This window comes from Pongo abelii, chromosome 20 (assembly GCF_028885655.2).
Source record: "Pongo abelii isolate AG06213 chromosome 20, NHGRI_mPonAbe1-v2.0_pri, whole genome shotgun sequence".
Lineage (NCBI taxonomy): Eukaryota > Metazoa > Chordata > Mammalia > Primates > Hominidae > Pongo > Pongo abelii.
Window position 1 is genome coordinate 58,513,306 of NC_072005.2, and position 25,293 is coordinate 58,538,598.

The 25,293-nt window shown below is 44.8% G+C and overlaps 1 protein-coding gene across 5 annotated transcripts; it reads left to right on the top strand.

Moving 5' to 3' along the window:
• Positions 1 to 1,568: 1,568 nt before the first annotated feature.
• ZNF766 (zinc finger protein 766) lies at positions 1,569 to 24,779 on the top strand. 5 transcript variants are annotated; one of them, XM_009233019.4, is made up of 4 exons: positions 1,569 to 1,673; positions 14,156 to 14,282; positions 15,329 to 15,457; positions 22,122 to 24,779. In XM_009233019.4, exons 1-4 carry the CDS (start codon positions 1,656 to 1,658, stop codon positions 23,252 to 23,254), a joined length of 1,407 nt encoding a protein of 468 aa, XP_009231294.4. In that variant the 5' UTR covers positions 1,569 to 1,655; the 3' UTR covers positions 23,255 to 24,779. The 5 variants fall into 5 exon arrangements, with proteins under 5 accessions (XP_009231294.4, XP_063576406.1, XP_054397156.1 ...); XM_054541179.2 differs by lacking the exon at positions 1,569 to 1,673 and adding an exon at positions 9,408 to 9,599; XM_063720336.1 differs by lacking the exon at positions 15,329 to 15,457 and having other exon boundaries at positions 1,575 to 1,673.
• Positions 24,780 to 25,293: the final 514 nt, after the last annotated feature.

A 25,293-nucleotide genomic window follows, 5' to 3' on the forward strand; every position in this document is an offset into this window, starting at 1 on the left:
GCAGATGATCACCTGAGGTCAGGAGTTCGAGACCAGCCTGGCCAACATGGCAAAACCCCATCTCTACTAAAAGCACAAAAATTAGCCAGGCATGGTGGCACGCGCCTGTAATCCCAGCTACTTGAGAGGCTGAGGCAGGAGAATTGCTTGAACCCAGGAGGCGGAGGTTGCAGTGAGCTGAGATCGTGCCACTGCACTCCAGCTTGGATGACAGAGTGAGACTGTCTTAAGAAAAAAAAGTTGGGGGGGTGAGATATGAGAGAAAAACATACTTATTAGTACCTGTTAATTCAAAAATATTGCCATAAAATTATTGCCAGCAGGCGTAAGGCTATTTAAAATTTGATAATCTAGTTTTACTTCTATCAGGGTTCTATAAAAGAATAATCTGCCTACCAAATACACTTAGAATTACTGCAGAATTATTCTTTAGATCAATAAATACAATTGTCTTCTGAAGACTATTTTAAAGAATAATCTGCCTACCAAATACACTTAGAATTACTGCAGAATTATTCTTTAGATCAATAAATACAATTGTTTTCTGAAGACTATTTTAAGGGCTTTGTTATCTACAGGTGCCAGGACATTGAAGAAGAGAAAACAACATTTAAAAGAGATTATAATTTTAAAATAAAAAGTATGTTTACTTATTACTTTCAGAATGCACCTAAAGTGAATCTGAACTCACAGTATTTTTAGAAAATATTGACCTAAGCATATTTCAAAGGTGTTTAAAATAAGCGTGGAATAGAACAAGTGAAAGGAAGAAGTAATTTACATGTATTTTTAAAAAGCTATTGCTTATTTATTTATTTAGACGGAGTTTTGCTTTTGTCGCCCAGGCTGGAGTGCAATGGCGATCTCTGCTCACTGCAACCTCCACCTCCTGGGTTCAAGCAATTCTCCTGCCTCAGCCTCCCAAGTAGCTGGGATTATAGGCGTGTGCCATCACGCCCGGCTACTTTTTGTATTTTTAGTAGAGACGGGGTTTCTCCATTTTGGTCAGGCTGGTGTCCAACTCCTGACCTCCAGTGATACGACCGCCTCGGCCTCCCAAAGTGCTGGGATTACAGGCGTGAGCAACCGCGCCCGGCCTCTATTGCCTCTTTAAAAGCAACAGCTGGTGACCTGACTTCTCACTGGCCTTAGCACTCCACGCCCCAGATGTGGCTCAGGAAACTCTTTGGAACTCTCTTCTCCAGAGTGACTGGGGAATAGAAATGGGGAGGATTTCTATGCTATTCTGTGGGGCGTCAGCATGAAATTACACATTCCGTACAGGTTGAGTTTGCATATTGTATTTTAGTTTGCATTCCTTTCACAGACAATTTAAGGGCTTTTCAATTAAATTTCTAAATTTTAATTGAATTCCTTAATTTTAATTGTGGGAACTTTCCTGGATCCAAACAACAGAGGTTGACCCTCCTAGTGAGATCCCAGGTCACAAACCGTGGAGCGGTTCCAGCCTGACTGGCAAGTGTTGCTTGCAAAATCCGGAAAACCGAGACACGCCCAGAGATAGGAGGAGGGCAGCGCGGGCCCCGTCCCATAAGCATTCAGGCCCCGCCCACCACCTCGCTGGCCACGCCCCGGCCTGGCCTCTCCGTTCGCGCGCAGCCGCCTGCAGACCCGGAAGTGGATGGCGTGGAGATATGGCGCAACTGCGGCGCGTGAGTTTTCCTTTGTTTAGATTAAGTGTTCGCTTAGCGGTGCCCTCACGCTTCTGTACCCGGGATGTGGGGGGCGGTACAGACCTTGAAATCCCCGCACCGCTCTCTCCACCCCGAGTAAATTCATGCGTCCCGTCAGAATTCTGGGGGTCGCTTCCCTGTGTGTTAAAATCGCCCTAGGGCTGGTTCTGTCCCCGGTCGTTGTGCCGTAGGGCCGTGTAGGCAGCTGCTTTCGCGCCGTTTTCCTGCTTAAAACCCTTCAGTGACCCCTCCGCCAGCCCCGCGCCACGTAAAGTCCCCACCTGCGAGGCGGATCCACGCCCTCAGGGTCCCAAGCCTCGCCCTTGTCGGCCCCTGGGGCGCAGCGCCGCAGCCGCAATTCGGGAGGGGCCGCGTCCTCTGCCTGGCCTGGAGATTCTGCAGATCCCACCCTGTTCTGCCTGCCGCCCTAGTCCTCCTTGGGCCGTGCCCTTCTGTCCCCAGGCCTCTTCGCAGTCACGGCTTCTCCGGATCCTGTGTTGGGGGAGGTGGCCGGGACCTATCTTAGGGCACCCAGTGTTCTTCTGTCCCAAATTCCTCCCATTGGAAACTGTGCTCTTGAGGAGGTGGACATTTTATTCCAGTCCCCTCCCTGTGAATGTGAAGTGAAAGAGAGACGGAGAGCGAGGTAGAGGAAACAGAAAAATTGAGAGAGAAAATAATGAGGGAGATCCATAACAAGACAGCAACGCAGAGGGAGGGTGAGAGATTTGCAAAGTGAAAGAAGCACCCCAGGAAGTAGCAGGGAGAGAAAAGCAACTGGAGAAATGTAGAGAAAAGTTCTATTTCTAGACAGATGAAGGACAGCAAGGTAGGGAGAGGGGCAGCAAAGCGGGAGGCTCCTCAGACAAAGCTGGGGAGAGTAGGAGGGATTTGGAGCCAGGGCAGACCGAGCAGCGTGGTGCTGGGACAGCAAGAGGGGGCAGCCGGTGACAAGGAGAGCAGAGGGAGAACCACCCCAGAGATCTGGGGTTGCCAGACAGTGGGGACAAGGGGGCGTAACAGAGAAGAGGGAATTTAACAGGAGGAGCACAGATGGGAGAAGAAAGAGGCAGAAATATATGGAGATTGGAGACAATCAAAAGACTGGAGAGAAAGAGCAACAAGAGGAAAAAAATTGCAAGATGGAGCAGATCAAGTAGAAAAGAAGGAATAGAGGGAAGAAGGGGAGAAACTGCGGGAGAGGAGGGGGGCTCAAAATCTCGGCTCACTGCAACCTTAGCCTCCTGAGTTCAAGCGATTCTCCTGCCTCAGCCTCCCGAGTAGCTGGGATTACAGGCGCCCGTCACCACGCCTGGCTAATTTTGTATTTTTAGTAGAGACAGGGTTTCACCGTGTTGGCCTGACTGGTCGTGAACTCCTGAGACCTCAGGTGATCTGCCCACCTCGGCCTCCCATAGTGCTGGGATTACAGACTTGAGCCACCTTGCCCGGCCTCCTCACATTTTATTAATTTGCTAGAATGGTTCCCAGAACTCAGAGAAAATTTTACTTAGGTTTACTATCAGTTATAAAGGTTATTACAAAGGATACAGATGGAAGAGCCATCCTAGCAATTCAAAACAGAGGAGTGTGTTTTGGAAACTTAATTTTATCCATATCTGAAGTGAGGGGCAGTCTTGTGGGACTGAGTCCTTAACTGGGATCTGATTCTATCTCCAGGTAGATACTATCAAAATTGAGTTAAATTGTAGGTCATCCAGCTGGGAGTGTGCCAGAGAACTGGTCAGTATGGGGAAAAACACGTGCACATTTCCATCTCAACCAGTAAAGGGAAGAGATCTCCAACCGGCCCACCCACCTGTCTCAGGGCCTGTAATCTCTACTCAGTAGTAACTGGGAATGGTCTGTCCCTCCCCCTGGCTGTTGCTGACCCTGCGATTGTGCACCATGTGCCAGCCCTACTCACACTCTCAGGACAGTGTGACATCCTTCCTCTGTGGCATCACCAATATTTACTTCAAGGGATTCCTTTGGTTAGTATACCCACATGGAGGTATTGTCCATTAAAACACACACAGATACACTGGCTGGGCATGGTGGCTCACGCCTGTAATCCCAGCACTTTGGGAGGCCAAGGCGGGCGGATCACTTATGGCCAGGAGTTCCAGACCAGCCTGGCCAGCACGGTGAAACCGCATCTCTACTAAAAATACAAAAATTAGCTGGGCGTGGTGACACGTACCTGTATTCCCAGTTACTCCGGAGGCTAAGGCAGAAGAATCACTTGAACCTGGGAGGTAGAGGTTGCAGCGAGCCGAGATGGAGGTTGTAGTGAGTCGAGATCACGCCACTGCACTCCAGCCTGGGTGACAAGAGTGAGACTCTGTCTCAAAAAAAAGCACAGATGAAGCCTTTATTTTCTTGCCACTCCTCCGTGATTAAAACAAAAAATATTCTATTAATTACATCTCTCCCTGTAGTGAGTACCCCTCCCTCTTCAACGCTCCATTTGAGAACACAGTGCACTAAAATCTTGTTTATATTTCTGTCTTCAGTCTTGCCTCTAGTTCTTGATTTACCCCCTTCCAGTTAAGCTTTCACCTCCACCATTCCTTTGATCCTTTTTTTCCCAGAGGCACCAGTGATCTCTGTGTTTCGAAGTCCAATTTTGAATTTCCTATCCTCATCTTTTCATCTTAGCAACATGTTGCACAGCTGATCATTCCCTGTTCTTTTTTCTTAGCTTTGAAGACATCTCTAAGTTTATTTAATTACTTTGTTTCAGATTTTTGTCTTACCAGTTTCCTCTGCTGGTGTCTCCTGAAGCTGTCTTCTCTGAATGTGGGAGTGTCCCATGATTTAGGTCTTTTTTGTTTTTGTTTTTGTTTTTAAGACAGGGTCTCAGTCGGTCACCCAGACTGGAGTGCAGTGGTGCAATCATAGCTCCCTGCAGCCTCGAACTCCTGGGCTCAGGAGGTCCTCCTGCCTCAGCCTCCCAAGTAGCTGGGACTCTAGGTGCACACCACCATACCCGAGTAATTTTTTTATTTTTTAGTACAGACTGGGTTTCCCTATGTTGGATAGGCTTAGATCTCAAAACTCTTCTTATCTCTGTTCACACACACTACCCTTCCTTATCATCTCATCTCATGGCTTTGAACCCCATCTACCTGTCTCCATGTGCCCTGCAGACCTCTGCCCTGAGGTCTAGAAACCTGTGTTCGGTTGTCCCCTCACTTCTTTGCTGGGACATCTAACAGGCATCTCCACCTTTGTATGTGCCACTTTCTGAACTCCCCCAAATGCATTCCCCTGCAGTCCTGCGCATCTCAGATGAGGGTGACCCTGTACTTCCTGGGGCTTAGCTGAACTTGTCATATGTTCAAAATATGTAAGATGTTACATTGTAAATACATTAATTTTTTTTTTTTTTTTTTTTGAGACGGAGTCTTGCTGTGTCACCAGGCTGGAGTGCAGTGGTGCGATCTTGGCTCACCATAACCTCCGCCTCCCGGGTTCAAGCAATTCTCCTGTCTCAGCCTCCCGAGTAGCTGGGACTACAGGCGTGCACCACCACGTCCGACTAATTGTTTGTATTTTTAGTAGAGATGGGGTTTCATCATGCTGGCCAGGATGGTCTCGATCTCTTGACCTCGTGATCTGCCCGCCTTGGCCTCCCAAAGTGCTGGGATTACAGGCATGAGCCACCATGCCTAGCCTGTAAGTACATTAATTTATAACATAAATAATTACATATTTACTAAAACAGATGAGGAAATTTGTTTCTGAAATTCTTTTGAGGTATGGGAGAGAAATGTTGGTGGCCTCATCCCTGTGTGATCTGTGTCCCAGGACCTGTCTGAGCTCATCTCCTGCCTGTGTCCCCCTCATTTCCTCTGCTGCAGCCACACAGGCCTCTTTCCTGGGGCCAGGGTTGCTCCTGCCTCAGGGCTTCCACCTGGGCTGTCCCTCTGTCTGGACATCTCTAGCCTGTCAGCTGCAGGTGCAAACACCTTTTCTTCCTCAGGTCTTTGTTCTGATATTACCTTCTTCATGGAGGCTTCTGTGTTCCTCTCCACCCTACATTTAACACTCCAGCTACACCCTTACCCCGACTGTGGTCCACATTGCCTGCTCTGGATGTTTCTTTCTGCTCTTTTGCTGTCCACTACATAAATCCTGGTAACAAGACCCAAGGGTAGAGCAGAGCCAGAAAGTGGGGGTGTGCTGGGCTTGCCCCATCTGAGTGGAGCTCACCCCTGGTTTCACATTGGAGTGCAGATACACGTCTTGTGCCCCCAGCCTCTTACCTGAGATTCCCATTCACATACTCAGGTTGGGCCCAGCCTTAATATTTGAAGTTGATTCTACAGTAGTTGCTCCTTATCTGCCAGTGTACTTTTTGAGGTTCCAGTTACTCATGGTCAACCACAGTCCAAGGATATTACATGGAAAGTTCCAGAAATGAAGAATTCACAAGTTTTAAATTTCTCACCCTTCTGAGTAGGATGATACAATCTCTCACTGTCCCACTCTGTTTTGCCCAGGACTTGAATCATCTCTTTGTCCAGTATGTCCCCCTGTATAGTCATCCCTCGATATCACATAGGATTTGCTTCCAAGATCCCCCCAAGACTACCCAAATCAGATGACCTTCAAGACCCTTATATAAAATTGCATAATACAGTCACATGCCACATAAGGACATTTCGGTCAGCAGCAGACCACGCCTATGATAGTGGTTCCATAAGATTACACTGGAGCTGAAAAATTCCTGTTGCCTAGCTACCTCAGAGGAGTCATGACATCATAGTGCAGTGCATTCCTTGTATTTGTGGTGATGCTGGCGGAAACGAACCTAGTGTGTTACCAAACAGCTTTAACCTGGATGTGGAGGAGGATGACATTGAGAATCTCTTAGAGGTGGTTCATGAGGAATGGGTTAATGAGGAGTCATTGGAACTGATACAGGTACGCATAGCTGAAGAAGAGGCAAGAGAATAGGGAACTGGCTGGGCACGGTGGCTAACATCTGTAGTCTCTGCACTTTGGGAGGCCAAGGCAGGTGGATCACTTGAGGTCAGTGTCAGGAGTGGTGGCACATGCCTGTGGTCCCAGCTGCTTGAGAAGCTAAGGTAGGAGAATCACTTGAACCCAGGAGGTGGAGGTTGCAGTGAGCCAAAAATCGCACCACTGCACTCCAGCCTAAGCGACAGAGCGAGACTCTATCGCAAAAAAAAAAAAAAAAAGAAAAAAGAGAATGAGCCAATAGGAAACTGAAGGAGAAAAAGAAAATACTCTCAAGGCAATTCACAGTTAAAGATAACAGCAGAAGCTTTTGCAGACCTTGACAAGCTCCTTAAAAGGTTTGAAAACATAGGCACTAACACCTAAAGATTTTCATTAATAGAAAGGAACATCCATGATGCATTATCTACTCATAAGAACATTTAGGAAGACAAAAGAAACAAAGCAAGCAAACCACCATGGATGTATTTCTGAAAAGAGTGACGCCTCTAGAAGAGCCTCAGGCAGGTCCTTCAGGAGGCGTCTGGGAGAAACCATTGTTACCATAGGAGGACTTTGTGGTGGGACAAGATTTGGTAGTGGAAGACAGTGACACTGATGGTCCTGACCGTGTGCAGGCCTAGGCTGATGTGTGTGTTTGTGTCTTAGTTGTTGACAAAAATGTTTAAAAAGGTTAAAAAAAATTAAAAACGAGAAAAAGTTTAGAGAATTAAGATAAAAAGATAAAATATTTTTCTATAGCTGTACAACGTGTTTGTGTTTTAAGCTGTTATTGCAAAAGAGTCAAAAAGTTAAATTTAAAAGTTTATGCAGTAAAACAGTTGCAGTAAGTAAGCTTAGTTTATTACAGAAGAAAAAAGTATTTTTTGTGAAGTTAGTGCAGCCTAAATGTGCAGTGTTTATAAAGCCTGTAGTAGTGTACAGTCATGTCCTAGACCTTCGCATTCATTCATCACTCACTGACTCACCCACAGCAGTTTCCAGTCCTGCAAGCTCCATTCATGGTAAGTGCCATAGACAAGTGTACCATTTTTTAAACTTATACCATATGACTTCAGTATTTTTTTTCTTTTTTTTTTTTTGGAGACAGAATCTCACTCTGTCACCCAGGCTGGAGTGCAGTGGTATAATCCTGGCTCACTGCAACCTCTGCCTCGTGGGTTCAAGTGATTCTCCTGCCTCAGCCTCCCGAGTAGCTGGGATTACAGGCACCCACTGTCATGCCTGGCTAATTTTTGTGTTTTTAGTAGAGACGGGGTTTCCCCATGTTGGCCAGGCTAGTCTCGAACTCCTGACCTCAGATGATCCACCTGCCTTGGTCTCCCAAAGTGTTGGGATTAGAGGCATGAGCCCCCGTGCCTGGCCTTACTGTACCTTTTCTATATTTAGATATGTTTTGACTTACGAGTACTTATCATTGTTACAGTTGACTATAGTATTCAGGACATAGCATGCCCTACAGGTTTTTAGCAGTAGGCTGTATTATATATACCAGATGTGTAGTAGGCTATGCTATCTTGGTTTGTGTAAGTTCCTTCTTTAATGAAGTGGTCTGAAAATGCGTTTCTCAGAACATGTCCCTGTTATTAAGCAATGCGTGACTGTATTTGCATATAACTTATGCACATCCTCTGCATCCTCCCATATACTGTAAACCATCTGATTACTTGTAATACCTAATTAAATATAAATGCTATGTAAATACTTGTTATACTGGGTTGTTTTCTTGTATTATTTTTATTTTATTGCTGTTTTATATTGGTATATTGCTTCCTTTTGTCTTTTTAAAATTATTTAAGTCTATAATTGGTTAAATCCATGGATACAGACCCCATGCACTGTATACTCTGTCTGCCCATCAATCCGTTAATAGTCTTCTTTTTTGTTTTGTTTTGCTTTTGATAGTAGTCTTTTTGATCAGATCCAATTTTGTGGTATCTTATTGGTTTTAAGTGATTCTGATTTTACTTAACATGCCCCCCAAGCACATGAGGATTGATGTTGGCAAGTTGGATATGCCAGTGAGAATCTGTCACAGGCATCCTTTAAGTGGAGTAAATAGGGTTCAGTGCTGTTCCAAGTTTCATTCACTCAGGGTTTTGCAACGTATCCCCTTGGATAAAGGGATTTTACTGTATTCTGTATCCAGCACTGAGCACCGAAGCCGTGTCTTCATTTCTGAAGGCTAAGCTCAGCCTCTGATTCACAAAGAGGTGAGGGGGGCTGTGCTCTGCATGGGGTTTGGTCAGAGCCAGGTCTGCGCCCTGAAGGGGAGCTTAGTCCAGCCTAGCTCCCCACTGCTGCAGCGTGTGTGTGGGCTTCTCCAGGAGGGGAGTGGGTTCTGAAGAAAGGGACCAAAAACTCACTTGTTCTTCCTGTAGGAGTTTATTGTCCCGGCATCAACTCTGATGCAGTGGGCAGCAGAGGAGCGTATTTCCACAGGGTGAGTTCTTCACCACGTGTGTGGTTGTGGCAAGGGAAGAAGGTATGTTGTTTCTAAACCCTAAACAGCATATTTTTGACATTCGTGATTGACTTCTAAAGAGTCATGTCGGCCGGGCGCGGTGGCTCACGCCTATAATCCCAGCACTTTGGGAGGCCGAGGCGGGCGGATCACGAGGTCAGGAGATCGAGACCGTCCTGGCTAACACAGTGAAACCCCGTCTCTACTAAAAATACAAAAAATTAGCTGGGCGTGTTGGCAGGCGCCTGTAGTCGCAGCTACTCGGGAGGCTGAGGCAGGAGAATGGCGTGAACCCGGGAGGCGGAGCTTGCAGTGAGCTGAGATCGGGCCACGGCACTCCAGCCTGGGGGACAGAGTGAGACTCCATCTCAAAAAAAAAAAAAAAAGTCATGTTATGTGAAGGAGAAGCTCAGAAGAGGAAAGCAGAGGAATCAGGGATGCCACTTACTCAGGTAAAGTGATATTCTCAGTAGATTGTTCTGTTTCTTATTTCTTCCTGAAATGCCGGGTGCTGGAGTTGAGAATCTTCTCTGAGTCTGAAGCATCCTGCCTGACAGGTTTGCTCGCACTCACCCATGCCTTCCCTCAGTCCCTCTCATCTCGCTTAGATTCCATCTCTTGTGACCCAGTAACATGAACTTGGGAAGAGGCTGCACTGGGCATGGTCCTGGGAAGGGCTCATACCCAGACATGGATGGAGACGGGTTGAGGGTCCTGTAGTGTCAGTGCTTTCGGGCAGCAGGGATTGTTCAGGGGCCACATCTGGATGCACTGTCAGCTCTCTGTGGAGCAGGATTAGAGAAGCTGCCCACAGAAATCACGTATTAATGTGCCCAAGTACCTGGTAAATTCTGCAATAAAAATTCAGGAAATCTTTTCTGCCTTTTTTTTTTTTTTTTTGGAAACAAGAGTCTCGCTCTGTCGTCCAGGTTGGCATACAGTGGTGCAATCTTGGCTCACTGCAACCTCTACCTCCCAGGCTCAAGCTATCCTCCCACCTCAGCCTCTTGAGTAGCTGGGACCACAAATGCGTACCACCATGCCCGGCAATTTTTTGAATTTTTGGTAGAGATGGGGTTTCACCATCTCCACCCACCTCAGCCTCCCAAAGTGTTGGGATTACAGATGTGAGCCATCACGCCGGGCCTTTTCTGACTTTTAGTAATAGCCAATCTGACTAATGAGATGGTATCTCATTGTGGTTTTGATTTGCATTTCTCTAATGATCAGTGATACTGAGCTTTTTTTCCATATGCTTGTTGGCTTCATATATGTCTACTTTTGAGAGGTGTCTGTTCATGTCCCTTGCCCACTTTTTTCGTTTGTTTGTTTGAGATGGAATTTCGCTGTTGTCGCCCAGGCTGGAGTGCAATGGTGTGATCTCAGCTCACTGCAACCTCTGCCTCCCGGGTTCAAGCGATTCTCCTGCCTCAGCCTACTGAGTAGCTGGGATTACAGGCCTCTGCCAGCACGCTCAGCTGATTTTTGTATTTTTAGTAGAGACAGGGTTTCACCATGGTGGCCAGGCTGGTCTCGGAACTTCTGACCTCAGGTGATCCAACTGCCTCAGCCTCCCAAAGTGCTGGGATTATAGGCATGATCCACCGCACCTGGCCCTTTGCCCGCTTTTTAAGGGGGTTGTTTTTTCTTGTAAATTTGTTTAAGTTCCTTGTAGATGCTGGATATTAGACCTTAGTTAGATGCATAGTTTGCAAAAATTTTCTCCCATTCTGTAGGTTGTCTGCTCATTCTGTTGATAGTTTCTTTTGCTGTGCAGAAGCTCTTAAAGTTAATTGGATACCACTTGTCAATTGTTGTTTTTGTTAGATTGCTTTTGGTGTCTTTGTCATGAAATCTTTGCCCATTCCTGTGTCCAGGATGGTATTGCCTAAGTTGTCTTCCAAGGTTTTTATAGTTTTGGGTTTTACACTGAAGTTTTTAATCCATCTTGAGTTGATTTTTGTGTATGGTATAAGGAAGGGGTCCGGCTTCAATCTTCTGCATGTGGCTAGCTGGTTATCCACCGTTTATGAAGTAGGGAGTCTTTTCCCCATTGCTTGTTTTTGTCAGCTTTGTCAAAGATCAGATGGTTGTTGATGCGCTTCCTTATTTCTGGGCTGACTATTCTGTTCCATTGGTCTTTGTGCCTGTTTTTGTACCAGTACCATGTTGTTTTGGTTGCTGTAGCCTTGTGGTATAGTTTGAAGTTGGATAACTTCATGCTTCCAGCTTTGTTCTTTTTGCTTAGGATTGCCTTGGCTATTTAGGCTCTTTTTTGATTGCATATGAATTTTAAAATAGTTTTTTCTAGTTCTGCAAAGAATGTCATTAAGATTAGCCTTCAATCTGTAAATTCTTTGGGCAGTATGGTCATTTTAATTATATTGATTCTTCTTATCCATGAGCATGGGATGTTTTTCTGTTTGTGTCTTCTCTGATTTCTTTGAGCAGTGGTTTGTAATTCTCACTGTAGAGAATAATCTAAATTTTAATGGACAAAGCAATGGGTTAGTGCAGTAGTATAAGCCTATAATTTGAGCTTCTTGGGAGGCTGAGATGGGAGGATCTCTTGAGTTTGAGACCACCCTGGGCAACATAGTGAGACCTCACATAAATTTTAAAACATATTATATTTATATATTTGAAAATAGGTATTTGTGACTGGAGTTCAAGTTTCTATGTTTTTTTTCATGATTTACCTTTTTTTTTTTTTTTTTTTTTTTTTGAGATGGAATCTCACTCTTTTGCCTAGGCTGGAGTGCAGTGGTTTGATCTCGGCTCAGTGCAGCCTCCATCTCCTGGGTTCAAACAATTCTCTTACTTCAGCCTCCCGAGTAGCTGGGATTACAGGTGCCCGCCACCGCACCTAGCTAATTTTTGCATTTTAAGTAGAGATGGGGTTTCACCGTGTTGGCCAGGCTGGTCTCGAACTCCTGACCTCAGGTGATCTGCCCACCTCAGCCTCCCAAAGTGTTGGGATTACAGGTGTGAGCCACTGCTCCTGGCTGGTCTACTTTTTTTTAATAGCTTAATATACAGTAATGTTTATAAACTAAACTGAGTACTATTTATACATTTTTATTGTTGCAAACATGCTGAAATACACATTAGCAAAAATAATACTGACTGCCAGGCAGTATGTGCACTGTTAGTCCCAGTTTCTTGGGAGGCTGAGGAGGGAGGATCATTTGAGATCAGGAGTTCAAGGCTGTACTGTGCTATGATTACTCACTGCATCCCAACCTGGACAACATAGCAAGAGCTGGTCTCTAATAATTTTTTTTTAAAAAGATGACAAATATCTAAAAATAGGTCATTGAGAGACAACTCCTTATTTCATCTGATGTGTAAATTGTATATGTGTATTACTTTATAAGCTAAGTGTGTATAAGTGTGCACATGTGATGTGTTTGCATGAGTGCATGGATAAGCAAGCCTATAGTTAAGGTACAACATCATTTTATAAGAATTTTTTTATTTTTATTTTTATTTTATTTTTTATTTTTTTGAAACTGAGTCTCGCTCTGTCGCCCAGGCTGGAGTGCAGTGGTGTAATCTTGGCTCACTGCAGCCTCTGCCTCCCGGGTTCAAGTGATTCTCCTGCCTCAGCCTCCCGAGTAGATGGGACTACAGGCGTGCACCGCCACACCCGGCTAATTATTATATTTTTAGTAGAGACAGGTTTCACCATGTTGGCCAGGATGGTCTTGGTCTCCTGACCCCGTGATCCGCCTGCCTCAGCCTCCCAAAGTGCTGGGATTACAGGCATGAGCCAACGCTTTTGGCCGTGCGTGTTGGCTCACACCTGTAATCCCAGCACTTTGGGAGGCCTAGGCGGGCGGATCACCTGAGGTCGGGAGTTCGAGACCAGCCTGACCAATGGAGAAAGGCCGTCTGTACTAAAAATACAAAATTAGCTGGGCGTGGTGGCACACACCTGTAATCTCAGCTACTCGGGAGGCTGAGGCAGGAGAATCCCTTGAACCTGGGAGGCAGAGGTTGTGGTGAACCGAGATCGCACCATTGCACTTGAGCCTGGGCAACAAGAGCAAAACTCCATCTCAAAAAAAAAAATTATATTTTTGAACAGTTGAAATTACATCTGAAATACTTTCCATGACCTTGTAAGTGTTCTACACTATTGGGCAGGGTGTGGTGGCTTACGCCTGTAATCCCAGCATTTTGGGAGGCCGAGGCGGGTGGCTCGCATGAGGTCAGGAGTTCAAGACCAGCCTGGGCAACATGGTGAAACCTTGTCTCTACTGAAAATACAAAAATTAGCCAGGTATGGTGGCGCATGCCTGTAATCCTAGCTGCTCGGGAGGCTAAGGCAGGAGGAGAATTACTTGAACCCGGGAGGCGGAGGTTGCAGTGAGCCGAGATTGCACCACTGCACTCCAGCCTGGGTGACAGACTGAGACTCTGTCAATTAAAAAAAAAAAAATGTGTTCTCCACTATCACGTTAATGAGTTAATGGCAGTAAGAATAGTAATGTATTATGAGGAAGATACGTGTGTATGCATATATAATGACCTTTTATGCAGATTCAGATTTTTGTCCATGAACTTAACTTTACTCAGGTAATTGTTAGTTTACTTTTGATGCTGATCTGTTACTTAACTGTTGATTCTTTAGGTTTGATTCTAATGCCCAGACACAAAATTAACCCACAATTATCTCTATAGAAGTGTTAGGTATTATGTTTGACACACCAAGTGATACTCATTATCTACCTAAGCTAGAATACAAGTAGTTGGTGTCTTCAGCTCAGGTAGATATTGAATGAAAAATCTACACTAGTTTAAAGAATATCATAACTTTTTATGGAAAAGTATAATAAAACTCAATCACAGACATATAACTAGCTCAAAAATACCTTAATGTGGATATGTCAGAATATTCACGTCAGCACTTCAGTTGAGTCAATCCTTACAACCCTCTTCTCATTTTGTGTGAACATAATTATTCTCTCCATACCCTGTTGGTCAAATATATCTTTTATTTTAGGGACACTTGACATTCAGGGACGTGGCCATAGAATTCTCTCAGGAGGAGTGGAAATGCCTGGACCCTGTGCAGAAGGCTTTATACAGGGATGTGATGTTGGAGAACTACAGGAACCTGGTCTCCCTGGGTAAGGATAATGCCCCTCCAGAAGTTGGGGTCTGCCCTTAGTATCTCTGCATTTTCCCTTGTGTGCCTCTTGGGAGCCCCTGCATTGCTTGACTGAGATTGAAACCCTGTTGACTTGGGCACGGTGGCTCATGCCTGTAATCCCAGCACTTTGGGAGGCTAAGGTGGGTGGATTGCTTGAGGTCAGGAGTTCGAGACCAACCTGACCATAATGATAAAACCCCATCTGTACTAAAAATACAAAAATTAGCCAGGTGTGGCGGTGTATGCCTGTAATCTCAGCTACACGGGAGGCTGAGGCAAGATAATTGCTTGCACCCAGGAGGCGGAGGTTGCAGTGAGCCGAGATCATGCCACTGCACTCCAGCCTGGGTAACAGAGCAAGATTCTGTTTCAAAAAAAAAAAAGAAACCCTGTTGACTCAGAAATGAAAAGCTCCCCTATGCTTTCTGGACTTGAAATGCCCCCTTTCTTCAGACATTGTGTCTCCTTCATGATACACCTTTGGGTGGTACCTGGGCTTAAGTGTGCATAAAACCTTATGACAAACTTTTCAAATATCCAGTTCCCTGTTTTCTACCCCTGTGCTTCTGATTCTGTAGTTCTTGGAAGAGAGTTCGATGTCCAGTTATCACAGGGTTCCCTAAGCATTCAGGAGACAGTCTGTGGGTGAATTTGTGAAATGTTTTTCTTGAATTCTTGATTAGTTGTTTTTTTTTTTATTTATAGTAGAATGACTTATAATCCTTTGAGTACATACCCAGTAATGGGATTGCTGGGTCAAATGGTATTTCTGGTTCTAGATCCTTGAGGAATAGCCACACTGTCTTCCACAGTGGTTGAACTAATTTATCCTCCCATCAACAGTGTAAAAGTGTTCCTGTTTCTCCACATTGTCTCCAGCATCTGTTGTTTGCTGACTTTTTAATGATCACCATTCTAACTGGCGTAAAAGGATTAATTTTTAATATCATCTCTCTTGCCTAAACAGAGGGCTTGGATTTTGGAGACATCACAGCACATCTTGATTCTTTTTTTTATAAACAGGAATCTGTCTTCCTGACCTGAGTATTTTCTCCATGATGAAGCAAAGGACAGAGTCCTGGACTGTGGAGAATGAAATGAAAGTAGCAAACAATCCAGATAGGTGGGAAGGTATCAAAGATATCAACACAGGTAAGAGCTCAGATGGACAGAATGAAAGCCACACTTTTTTTTTTTTGAGACAGTCTCTGTCCCCCACACTGGCGTGCAGTGGCCATCATAGCTCACTGCAGCCTTGAACTCCTGGGCTTCAACAGTCCACCTGCTTTGGCCTCCCAAAGTGATGTGATTATAGGCATGTGCCCCGTGCCTACCAGAGCCACACTATTAAATCGTGTTTGGGAAACTCTCTATAAGTGGCAGAATTGTGTAGAGAAATAAGAGTTTAAATCCTGTGAGTTCTTAAGAGAAATCTTTACCCCCACCTGTCACCATGTCCTTTATGTATGTATGTATGTATGTATGTATGTATGTATGTATGTATTTATTTGGAGATGGAGTCTCGCTCTGTCTCCAGGCTGGAGTGCAATGGCGTGATCTCAGCTCATTGCAACCTCTGCCTCGCCGGTTCAAGTGATTCCTCTGCCTCAACCTCCCGAGTAGCTGGGATTACAGGTGCCTGCCACCACGCCCAGCTAATTTTTGTATTTTTAGTACAGACGAGGTTTCACCTTGTTAGCCAGGATGGTCTCAATCTCTTGACCTCATGATCCGCCCGCCTCGGCCTCCCAAAGTGCTGGGATTATGGTGTGAGTCACCACGCCCGGCCCACGCTGTCGTTTAGATGTGTAATAGTTGTATGTTTTTGCCCTGCAGTGTTACTGCAGCCCAAACAGAGGCAAAAGCAAAGGCTTTTATCCTGATGGACAATATACCCTGTCATGTGGCTTCTGTCAACTCTTTAGTCCTTGATTCTGAGGGTCACAGAGAGCGCTGTTTCAAAGGAGTGTCCCTTTCCCCTGTGGTCTCTTTCTGTATGGGATTTTATCTGATGCTCAGTTCTCTATCCTTATACATCACAGCTGAGGTCTGCATAGACCTGCCTCCTTGACCTGTTCATGATCTGCCCATTTCCTGTACTGGGAAGACCTGATGGGGAGATGGGAAAACACAGGCTGCTGTCTTTTGCATCTGGGTCCTGAAAACTGCATGGAGCTGTTTCAAGCCCTCTTTGCCTGTTCAGGTCTGTTTGAGGTGGGGAAAAGTCAGGGATTTTCCTACTCTCACATGCCACTTGGCACAGAATGCTTCATTTCTGGTCACCAAAATGTGTGGAGATTTCTCCCCAACATCAACCAGTTTTGGGGTTTCCTGCAATTCATTGGTGACACTATCTACCTGACTTAGAGTTGCATCCCACAGGCTAAGGGTTGAGTCCCCAGGCCTGTCCCCCACCTAAGCCACCAATTGCCAGTAGTGGGTTGTCACCTTTCTATCTGACCAACCAGCCACAAGTCAGGGTTTCCTCGACCCCCTTCTTCTGTTCGGTTACTTTGCTAGGGTGGCTTACAGAACTCAGTGAAACACTTCATTATGTTCGTTGGTTCATGAGGAAGGACGTTTCCAAGGATACAGATGGACAGCCAGATGAGGAGATTCACAAGGCGAGGCACCTAGGAAGATTCACTGGGTGTGCCACCCTCCAGGCCTACCGCATGTGTTCAGCATTTGAAAGCTCTCAGGAATTTTTATGGAGGCTTCATTACTTAGGCGTGATTGTTATTAACTCAGTCTCCAGCCCCTGTACCCTTCCTGGAGGATGGTGGTTGGTGCTGACAATTTTATGCTTCTAACCATGGCGTGGTCTTTCTGGGCTTTCTATATCTGCAGATATAGAAACCATGGATATGAAGGCCAATAGTAAGGGACTTGAGCATCACACATTTTGGTATCTCAGGGTTTTTTAGCACAAAACTCGCAAACCATGTTTTTCCTCTGCTCTCACACCACCACAACAGTTATCAACACAGAAGAAGACTTCTCTGACCAAAGGTGTGGGGGTTTTTCCCCATACACCAAGCAGCAGACAGCAGCTGGGTGTCCTCCAACTCACTTCCAACACTGTACCTGGAGATAGGGCCAGGTCCCACAGGTTTAGGGCTCAGTCTCCAAGACTTGCCCCACTTCCACCAGTTGCAAGTCTGGGTCTCCAAACTTCTGACCAACTGGCTTCCAGTTGAGGTTTCCACAATCCCCTCTTTGGGCCCAATTAGTTTGCTGGAGCAGCTCACAGAAGTCACAGAAACACTCACGTTTGCTGGTTTATTATGAAGGATATTGCAAGGATACAGATGAAGAGACGTGTGGGACAGGTATGGGGGAAGGACTGTGGAGCTTCCAAGCCCTCCCTGGGTGTGCCACTCTCCAGGAAACCGCCATGTGTTCAGACATCCTGAAGCTCTTGGAACCCAGTCCTCTTGGGTTTTGATGGAAGCTTTGTGACATCAGCATTCCTTCCCCCAGGGTATACAGCAGGACCCTCTCTGGGGAGATCTTAGGACCCGCAATCAGAAAGGTAGGGGGAAAGTTAGAGTCCTGCCTTAGGGCAGGTGAAAGGAGAGGAGGAGAAGGTTGGAGAGGTTATTTTTCTTAAGGTCTGCAGAGGTCTAACCCAACATTATAACCAAAGACTGTAGCAAGGGCTATGGGAGTTATGAGCCAGGAACTGTGGACAAAAACCAATGTATATGTGTATCATAACACCACACAGAGGAGCCTGAAACGTGTCCTCCCTAGATACCAAGGGAGATATTCTGAATAGAAATAATGGATGGGCACCCAGTCAATAATCAATGAAAGACAGCTAATAAGCACAAGTGCGTACCACTGCATTTAAATGATATAAGACCAGAGAGTCAAGAAAGACCTGGATCCCGGAAGAGCTCAATTTAAAAAAAAAAAGAAAGAAAGAATCCAAGTGGGCTTTTTCCCCCCCTAATTATAAAGGAAAAGCCTTCGTTCTTTCAATATTGAGTATGATGTTACTTTTCGGCTTTTTATATATGGACTCTATTATGTTAAGTAAGTTCCTCGTATTCCTAGTGTTTTGAGTGTTGTTTTTTTTTTTATTTTTCTTTTGAGGGGGTGTCTCATGCTGTCGTGACCTTGACCTCGGCTCACTGCAGCCTCCACCTCCCAGGCTCAAATGATCCTCTCACCTCAACCACATGCCAGGCTGATTTTTGTATTTTTTGTAGAGGTGGAGTTTCGCCGTGTTAGCCAGGCCGGTCTGGAATTCCTGAGCTCAAGCGATCCTCCCGCCTTGACCTTCCAAAGTGTTAGGATTACAGGCATGAGGCACCGTGCCTGGCGAGTGTTTTTATCATAAATGATTGCTGAAGTTTTTCAAATGTTTTTCTGCATCAGCTGAGATTATTGCATGGATTTCTTTTTCTTTATTCTGTTATTGTGGGATATTACATAGACATTATAATGTTCCAAAGTTACATCCTTCTTGCATTCCTGAAATAAATCTTGCTTGGTCATGAGGTGTGATCCATTTTAATATGCTGCTGAATTTATTTTGCTACCATTTTGTTGAGGATTTTTGCATTAGATTAATCAGGAATATTGCTCTGCAGTTTTGTTTTGTTTTGTTTTAAGATGGAGTCTTACTCTGTGGCCCAAGCTGGAGTGCAGTGGCGTGATCTCGGCCCACTGCAGCCTCTGCCTCCTGGGCTCAAGTGCTTCTCCTCCCTCAGCCTCCACCATGCCCGGATAACTTTTATATTTTAATAGAGACAGTGTTTCACTATGTTGGCCAAGCTGGTCTTGAACTCCTGACCTCAGGTGATACGCCTGCCTCAGCCTCCCAAAGTGCTGGGATTACAGAATTACAGGTGTGAGCCACCGTGCCTGGCCTGCTCTGCAGTTTTCTTTTTTTTTTTGAGACGGAGTCTTGCCCTGTTGCCCAGGCTGGAATGCAGTGGTGTGATCTCGGCTCACTGCAACCTCCACCTCCCGGGTTCAAGTGATTCTCCTGCCCCAGCCTCCCAAGTAGCTGGGATTACAGGCGCGTGCCACTACGCCCAGCTAATTTTTGTATTTTTAGTAGAGACGGGGTTTCACTATGTTGGTCAGGCTGGTCTCGAACTCTTGACTTCGTGATCCGCCCACCTTGGCCTTCCAAAGTGCTGGGATTACAGGTGTGAGCCACCGCGCCCAGCCTGCTCTACAGTTTTCTTTAGGGCCTTTGCCTCTGCTTTCAAGGTAACAGCAGCCTCATTGAATGAGTGTAGAAGTGGTTCTCCTCCTCAACCTTACGGCAGATTTTGAGGATTGGTGTTAAATCTTTCTTCAGTATTTGATAGAATTTTACACTGAGGTCATCTGGTCCATTGCTGTTGTAGTTGGTAGGTATTTAATAACTGATTCAGTCTTCTTATTTGTTACTGGTGTGTTTAGATTTTCTACTTCATTGTTAAGTCTTGGTAAATGGTGTCTATCTACAAATTTATCAATTTTTTTCTTGGTTATCATATTTTTTGTTATATAATTGTTGAGTCTCATTTAATTTCCATTTTTATTTGTATAGACTTGTTTGTAATGTCCTCTTTTCCCTTTCTAATTGTAGTTATTTCTGTCATATGCTTCATGTTTCTTTTTTCTAGTTTAGGTAAGGGTTTGTCAGTCTTATTCAAAGTGTGAACTCTTACTTTCCTGACTTTCTCTAGTGCTTCTCTGCTGTTTTCTTTGTTTTCTAACCTTTATTTTTTCTTTCTGCTATCTTAATGTTCATTTTTGTCTTTTTCTTTATTTTTTTGAGACGGAGTGCTGCTCTGTCGCCCAGGCTGGAGTACAGTGGTGCGATCTCGGCTCACTGCAACTCTGCCTCCCGGGTTCAAGCAATTCTCCTGCCTCAGCCTCCCAAGTAGCTGGGACTATGGACGCACGCCACCATGTCCAGCTAATTTTTTTAATTTTAGTAGAGACGGGGCTTCACCTTGTTGCCCAGGCTGTTAGCGAACTCCTGAGCTCAGGCAATCCACCCTCCTCGGCCTCCCAAAGTGCTGGGATTACAGGTGTAAGCCACCGCACCCGACCGTGTTCATTTTTTTCTTTATTGAGATATAAAGTTAGGTTGTTTATATGTTATTTTATTCTAGTTTATTTATTTATTTTTTAAGAGATAGGGTCTCACTGTGTCACTTAGGCTGGAGTGCAGCGGCATGATCATAGATCCTGGGATCCAGTGATGATCTCACTTTAGCCTCCTGAGTAGCTGGAACTACAAGCACATGACACTGTGCCTCACCAATTAAAACAATAATTTATTTTATTTTATTTATTTATTTTGTTTAGAGATAGGGGGTCTCACTTTGTTGCCTAGGCTGGTCTGCAACTCCTGGCTTTAAGAGATCCTCCGACCTCAACCTCCCAAAGTGCTGGGATTACAGGTGTGAGCCACCACACCCAGCCATTTTTTTATTTTTCATGTATGCATACATCATTACAATACCCCTTCCAGCACTATTTTTGTTGCATTTCATGAGTTTTGCTGTGTTATATTTACATTTTCCTTTATATCATGATATTTTCTAATTTTACTTTTATTTTATTTGTATTTATTTATTTACTTTTATTTATTTATTTTGAGATAGAGCCTCACTCTGTCGCCCAGGCTGGAGTGCAGTGGCACGATCTCAGCTCACTGCAACCTCTGCCTCCCGGGTTCAAGTGATTCTTCTCCTGCCTCAGCCTGCTGAGTAGTTGGGATTACAGGCGCACGCCACCACACCCAGCTAATTTTTTTTTATTTTTTTTATTTTTAGCAGAGATAGGGTTTCACCATGTTGGTCAGGCTGGTCTTGAACTCCTCACCTCATGATCTACCCGCCTCGGCCTCCCAAAGTGCTGGGATTACAGGCATGAGCCACCGCATGTGGCTTTTTTTTTTTTTTTTTTTGAAACGGATTCTCATTCTGTCACTCAGGCTAGAGTGCAATGGCACAGTCTCAGCTCACTGCAACCTCTGCCTCTGGGTTCAAGCAGTTCTCCGGCCTCAGCCTCCTGAGTAGCTGGGATTATAGGCACACACCACTATATCCGGCTAATTTTTGTATTTTTGGGTGGAGACGGGGTTTCACCATTTTGGCCAGGCTGGTCTCCTGGCCTCAAGTGATCCGCCCGCCTCACCCTCCCAAAGTGCTGGGATTACAGCCACCACACCTGGTCTATGCAGCTGCTCAAAAGTGTCTTATTTTCCCTAAGAGGCTCATCCTGCTTTTTCTTAGAAGCTTTCAATTTCTGTTGTATTTCTCTACTCATAATCCCTCTCAAACTCACCTGTAATCCTCCTGAGTCCTGCAGATTCCCCATTGCTCCATTGCATCACCCTACCTTTTGGGTTTTCTCCACTGCCAGTGTGATATTATGCTGATATTTCTTCCAGTGTCTGAATCAGATGAGGCAGATTCCAGTTCCTCCGTCAGGGTCTATACATGCCAGAGGCCGGATGTGGTGGCTCATGCCTATAATCCCAGCACTTTGGGAGGCCACGGCGGGCAGATCACGAGGTCAGGAGATCGAGACTATCCTGGCTAACACAGTGAAACCTCGTCTCTACTAAAAATACAAAAAAATTAGCCGGGCATGGTGGTGGACGGCTGTAGTCCCAGCTACTTGGGAGGCTGAGGCAGGAGAAAGGCGTGAACCCAGGAGGCGGAACTTGCAGTGATCCGAGATCATGCCACTGCACTCCAGCCTGGGCGGCAAAGCCAGACTCCAACTCAAAAACAAAAACAAAAAACATGCCAGAACCATGGGTTCAAATTACACTGTTTACTTGCTTTCCTAGGGAGAAGCTGTGCAGTGAGAAGCAAAGCAGGAAACAAGCCTGTTACAAATCAACTTGGATTAACCTTTCAGTTACCTCTGCCAGAACTGGAGATATTTCAAGGTGAAGGGAAGATTTATGACTGTAATCAAGTTGAAAAGTACATCAGCCATAGTTCTTCAGTTTCGCCACTTCACAGAATTTATTCTGGGGTCAAAACCCACATTTTTAATAAACATAGGAATGATTTTGTTGATTTTCCATTGCTGTCACAAGAACAGAAAGCACACATTAGGAGAAAACCGTACGAATGTATTGAGCAGGGCAGAGTCTTCAGAGTGTCTTCAAGCCTTCCTAATCATCAAGTAATCCACACTGCAGATAAACCTAACAGATGTCATGAATGTGGTAAAGCCGTGAGGGACAAGTCAGGCCTCGCAGAACATTGGAGAATTCGTACGGGAGAGAAACCTTACAAATGTAAAGAATGTGGCAAGCTCTTCAATCGAATTGCATACCTTGCACGACACGAGAAAGTGCATACTGGAGAGAGTCCTTACAAATGTAATGAGTGTGGCAAGGTCTTCAGTCGAATTACATACCTTGTACGACATCAGAAAATTCATACTAGAGAGAAACCTCATAAATGTAACAAATGTGGCAAGGTTTATAGTAGCAGTTCATACCTAGCACAACATTGGAGAATTCATACAGGAGAGAAACTTTACAAATGTAATAAATGTGGCAAAGAATTTAGTGGGCATTCAAGCCTCACCACCCATCTGTTAATCCACACTGGAGAGAAACCTTACAAATGTAAAGAATGTGACAAGGCTTTTAGGCACAAGTTCTCCCTAACAGTTCATCAGAGAAATCATAATGGAGAGAAACCTTATAAATGTCATGAATGTGGCAAAGTCTTCACTCAAGTTTCACACCTTGCACGACATCAGAAAATTCACACTGGAGAGAAACCTTACAAATGTAATGAGTGTGGTAAAGTCTTCACTCAGAATTCACACCTTGCAAATCATCAGAGAATCCATACTGGAGAGAAACCTTACAAATGCCAGGTGTGTGGTAAGGTCTTTAGGCACAGTTCATGGTTTGTACAGCATCAAAGAAGTGTTCATGAGAAAGTCCTTACAAACTGAGTTTGGCAAAGTGTATCATAAGTTCTAGCAGTAATCAACATCCGAGAGTCTATACTAGAAAGAAATCATTTAAATGTACTATATGTGGCACAGGCTGTATGGAGACCTACCAAATCACTAGACATCAAAACATTCGTCTTTGGTGAAACCACACAAATGGATTGTGTGTGCCAAGGCTAACAAGTCAAAATATGTTGAACCTAATGATATGATGTGTGTAAAGGGTTCAAGGACATGTGGAAATGGTCTGTTATATTCGGGTTATTAAAAATGTAATTGGCCGGGCGCGGTGGCTCACGCCTGTAATCCCAGCACTTTGGGAGGTTGAGGTGGGTGGATCACAAGGTCAGGAGTTCGAGACCAGCCCGGCCAGTATGGTGAAACCCCGTCTCTCCTATAAATACAAAAAAATTACCCGGGCGTGGTGGCACATGCCTGTAATCCCAGCTACTCAGGAGGCTGAGGCAGGAGAATTGCTTGAATCCGTGAGGTGGAGGTTGCAGTGAGCCGAGATCACTCCACTGCACTCCAACCTGGGTGACAGAGCGAGACTCCGTCTCAAAAAAAAAAAATTATTTGGGTTTGAAAGGCCAGGTGCAGTGGTTCATGCCTATAATCTCAGCACAATAGGAAGTCAAGACAGGAGGGTCACTTGACTCCAGGAGATCAAGATCAGTATGGGCAACGTAGCAAGGCCCATCCCTACAAAATAAAAAAAATAAATAAGCCAGGCCCTTGGCATGTGTCTGTAGTTCCAGCTACTCAAGAGGCCGAGGCAGTAGGATTGCTCAAGCCCAGGAGTTTGAGAGTTTGAGTAGTGAGCTCTGATCTTGCCATTTGTACTCCAGCTTGGGTGACAGAGTGAGACCGTGTCTCAAAAGAAGAAAAAAAGGCTAGTTTTTATGACTTCAACCTGAACTTTGGAATCTCTTCATGTGCCTTCCCTACACAGGCCTTTCACTGTGGTCTCTGGGAAAGAATCAGTAAGATGACAGGGCTGACTTCATTAGCTGAGGAGCGTTTCTATCCAATTTCCTGGAGGAATAAGGACACTGCCTTTTTGGATTAAAGATTGTCTGATTTAGAGACCGTGGAGGTGGACAGAGAATAACAAAACCGTGATGGCAGTCATCATGCTTATTGCAGTTAGCACACTCTTTTCTTGACAGGCACAGTGCTGCTGTGCTCTACAAATGACCATGAAATAGAGCACGCCATGACTTTAGGACACAGGTATTTTGATGGGAAGACAGGTCATTAGGGACTGATTACGTAGTAGAGACGTTGCAGGGGAAATGGTGGCCACCTTCTCCATTGAATAGCAATAGCTGCTCTTTAGCAAAGACTGATTAAAAAGTACTCTGATTTTTCAAATGGAAGAGAGAACAGTTAAATCAGAGTAGAGAGTTTAATCAAAACTGCCAATGGAACATGCTCTTGAGTAGGATTCACATTTAACTGCTGGCATAATTTGCAACTGTTTGATTTTCTCATGTTTGGAACAATAAAGTTGACATTTTCCAAAGTGTGAATGATTCACCTTCTTTCTACCAATATTGTTTTATCCCATCTCAGGGGGATACTTTATAGCAGACAATAATAAGGCACCATTAGGATTTTTTTATTATTTTTATTTTTAAAATTATACTTAAAGTTCTAGTATACATGTGCACAACATGCAGGTTTGTTACATAGGTATACATGTGTCATATTCGTTTGCTGCACCCATCAACTCGTCATTTACATTAGGTATTTCTCCTAATGTTATCCCTCTGCCAGCCCCCCACCCCCCGACAGGCCCCGGTGTGTGATGCTCCCTTCCCTGTGTCTAGGTGTTCTCATTGTTCAATTCCCACCTATGAGTGAGAACATGGGGTGTTTGGTCTTCTGTCACTGTGATAGTTTGCTGAGAATGATGGTTTCCAGCTTCATCAGTGTCCCTGCAAAGGACATGAACTCATCCTTTTTATGGCTGCATAGTATTCCTTTTCTTTTTTTTTTTTTTTTTTGAGATGAAGTTTTGCTCTGTCACTCAGGCT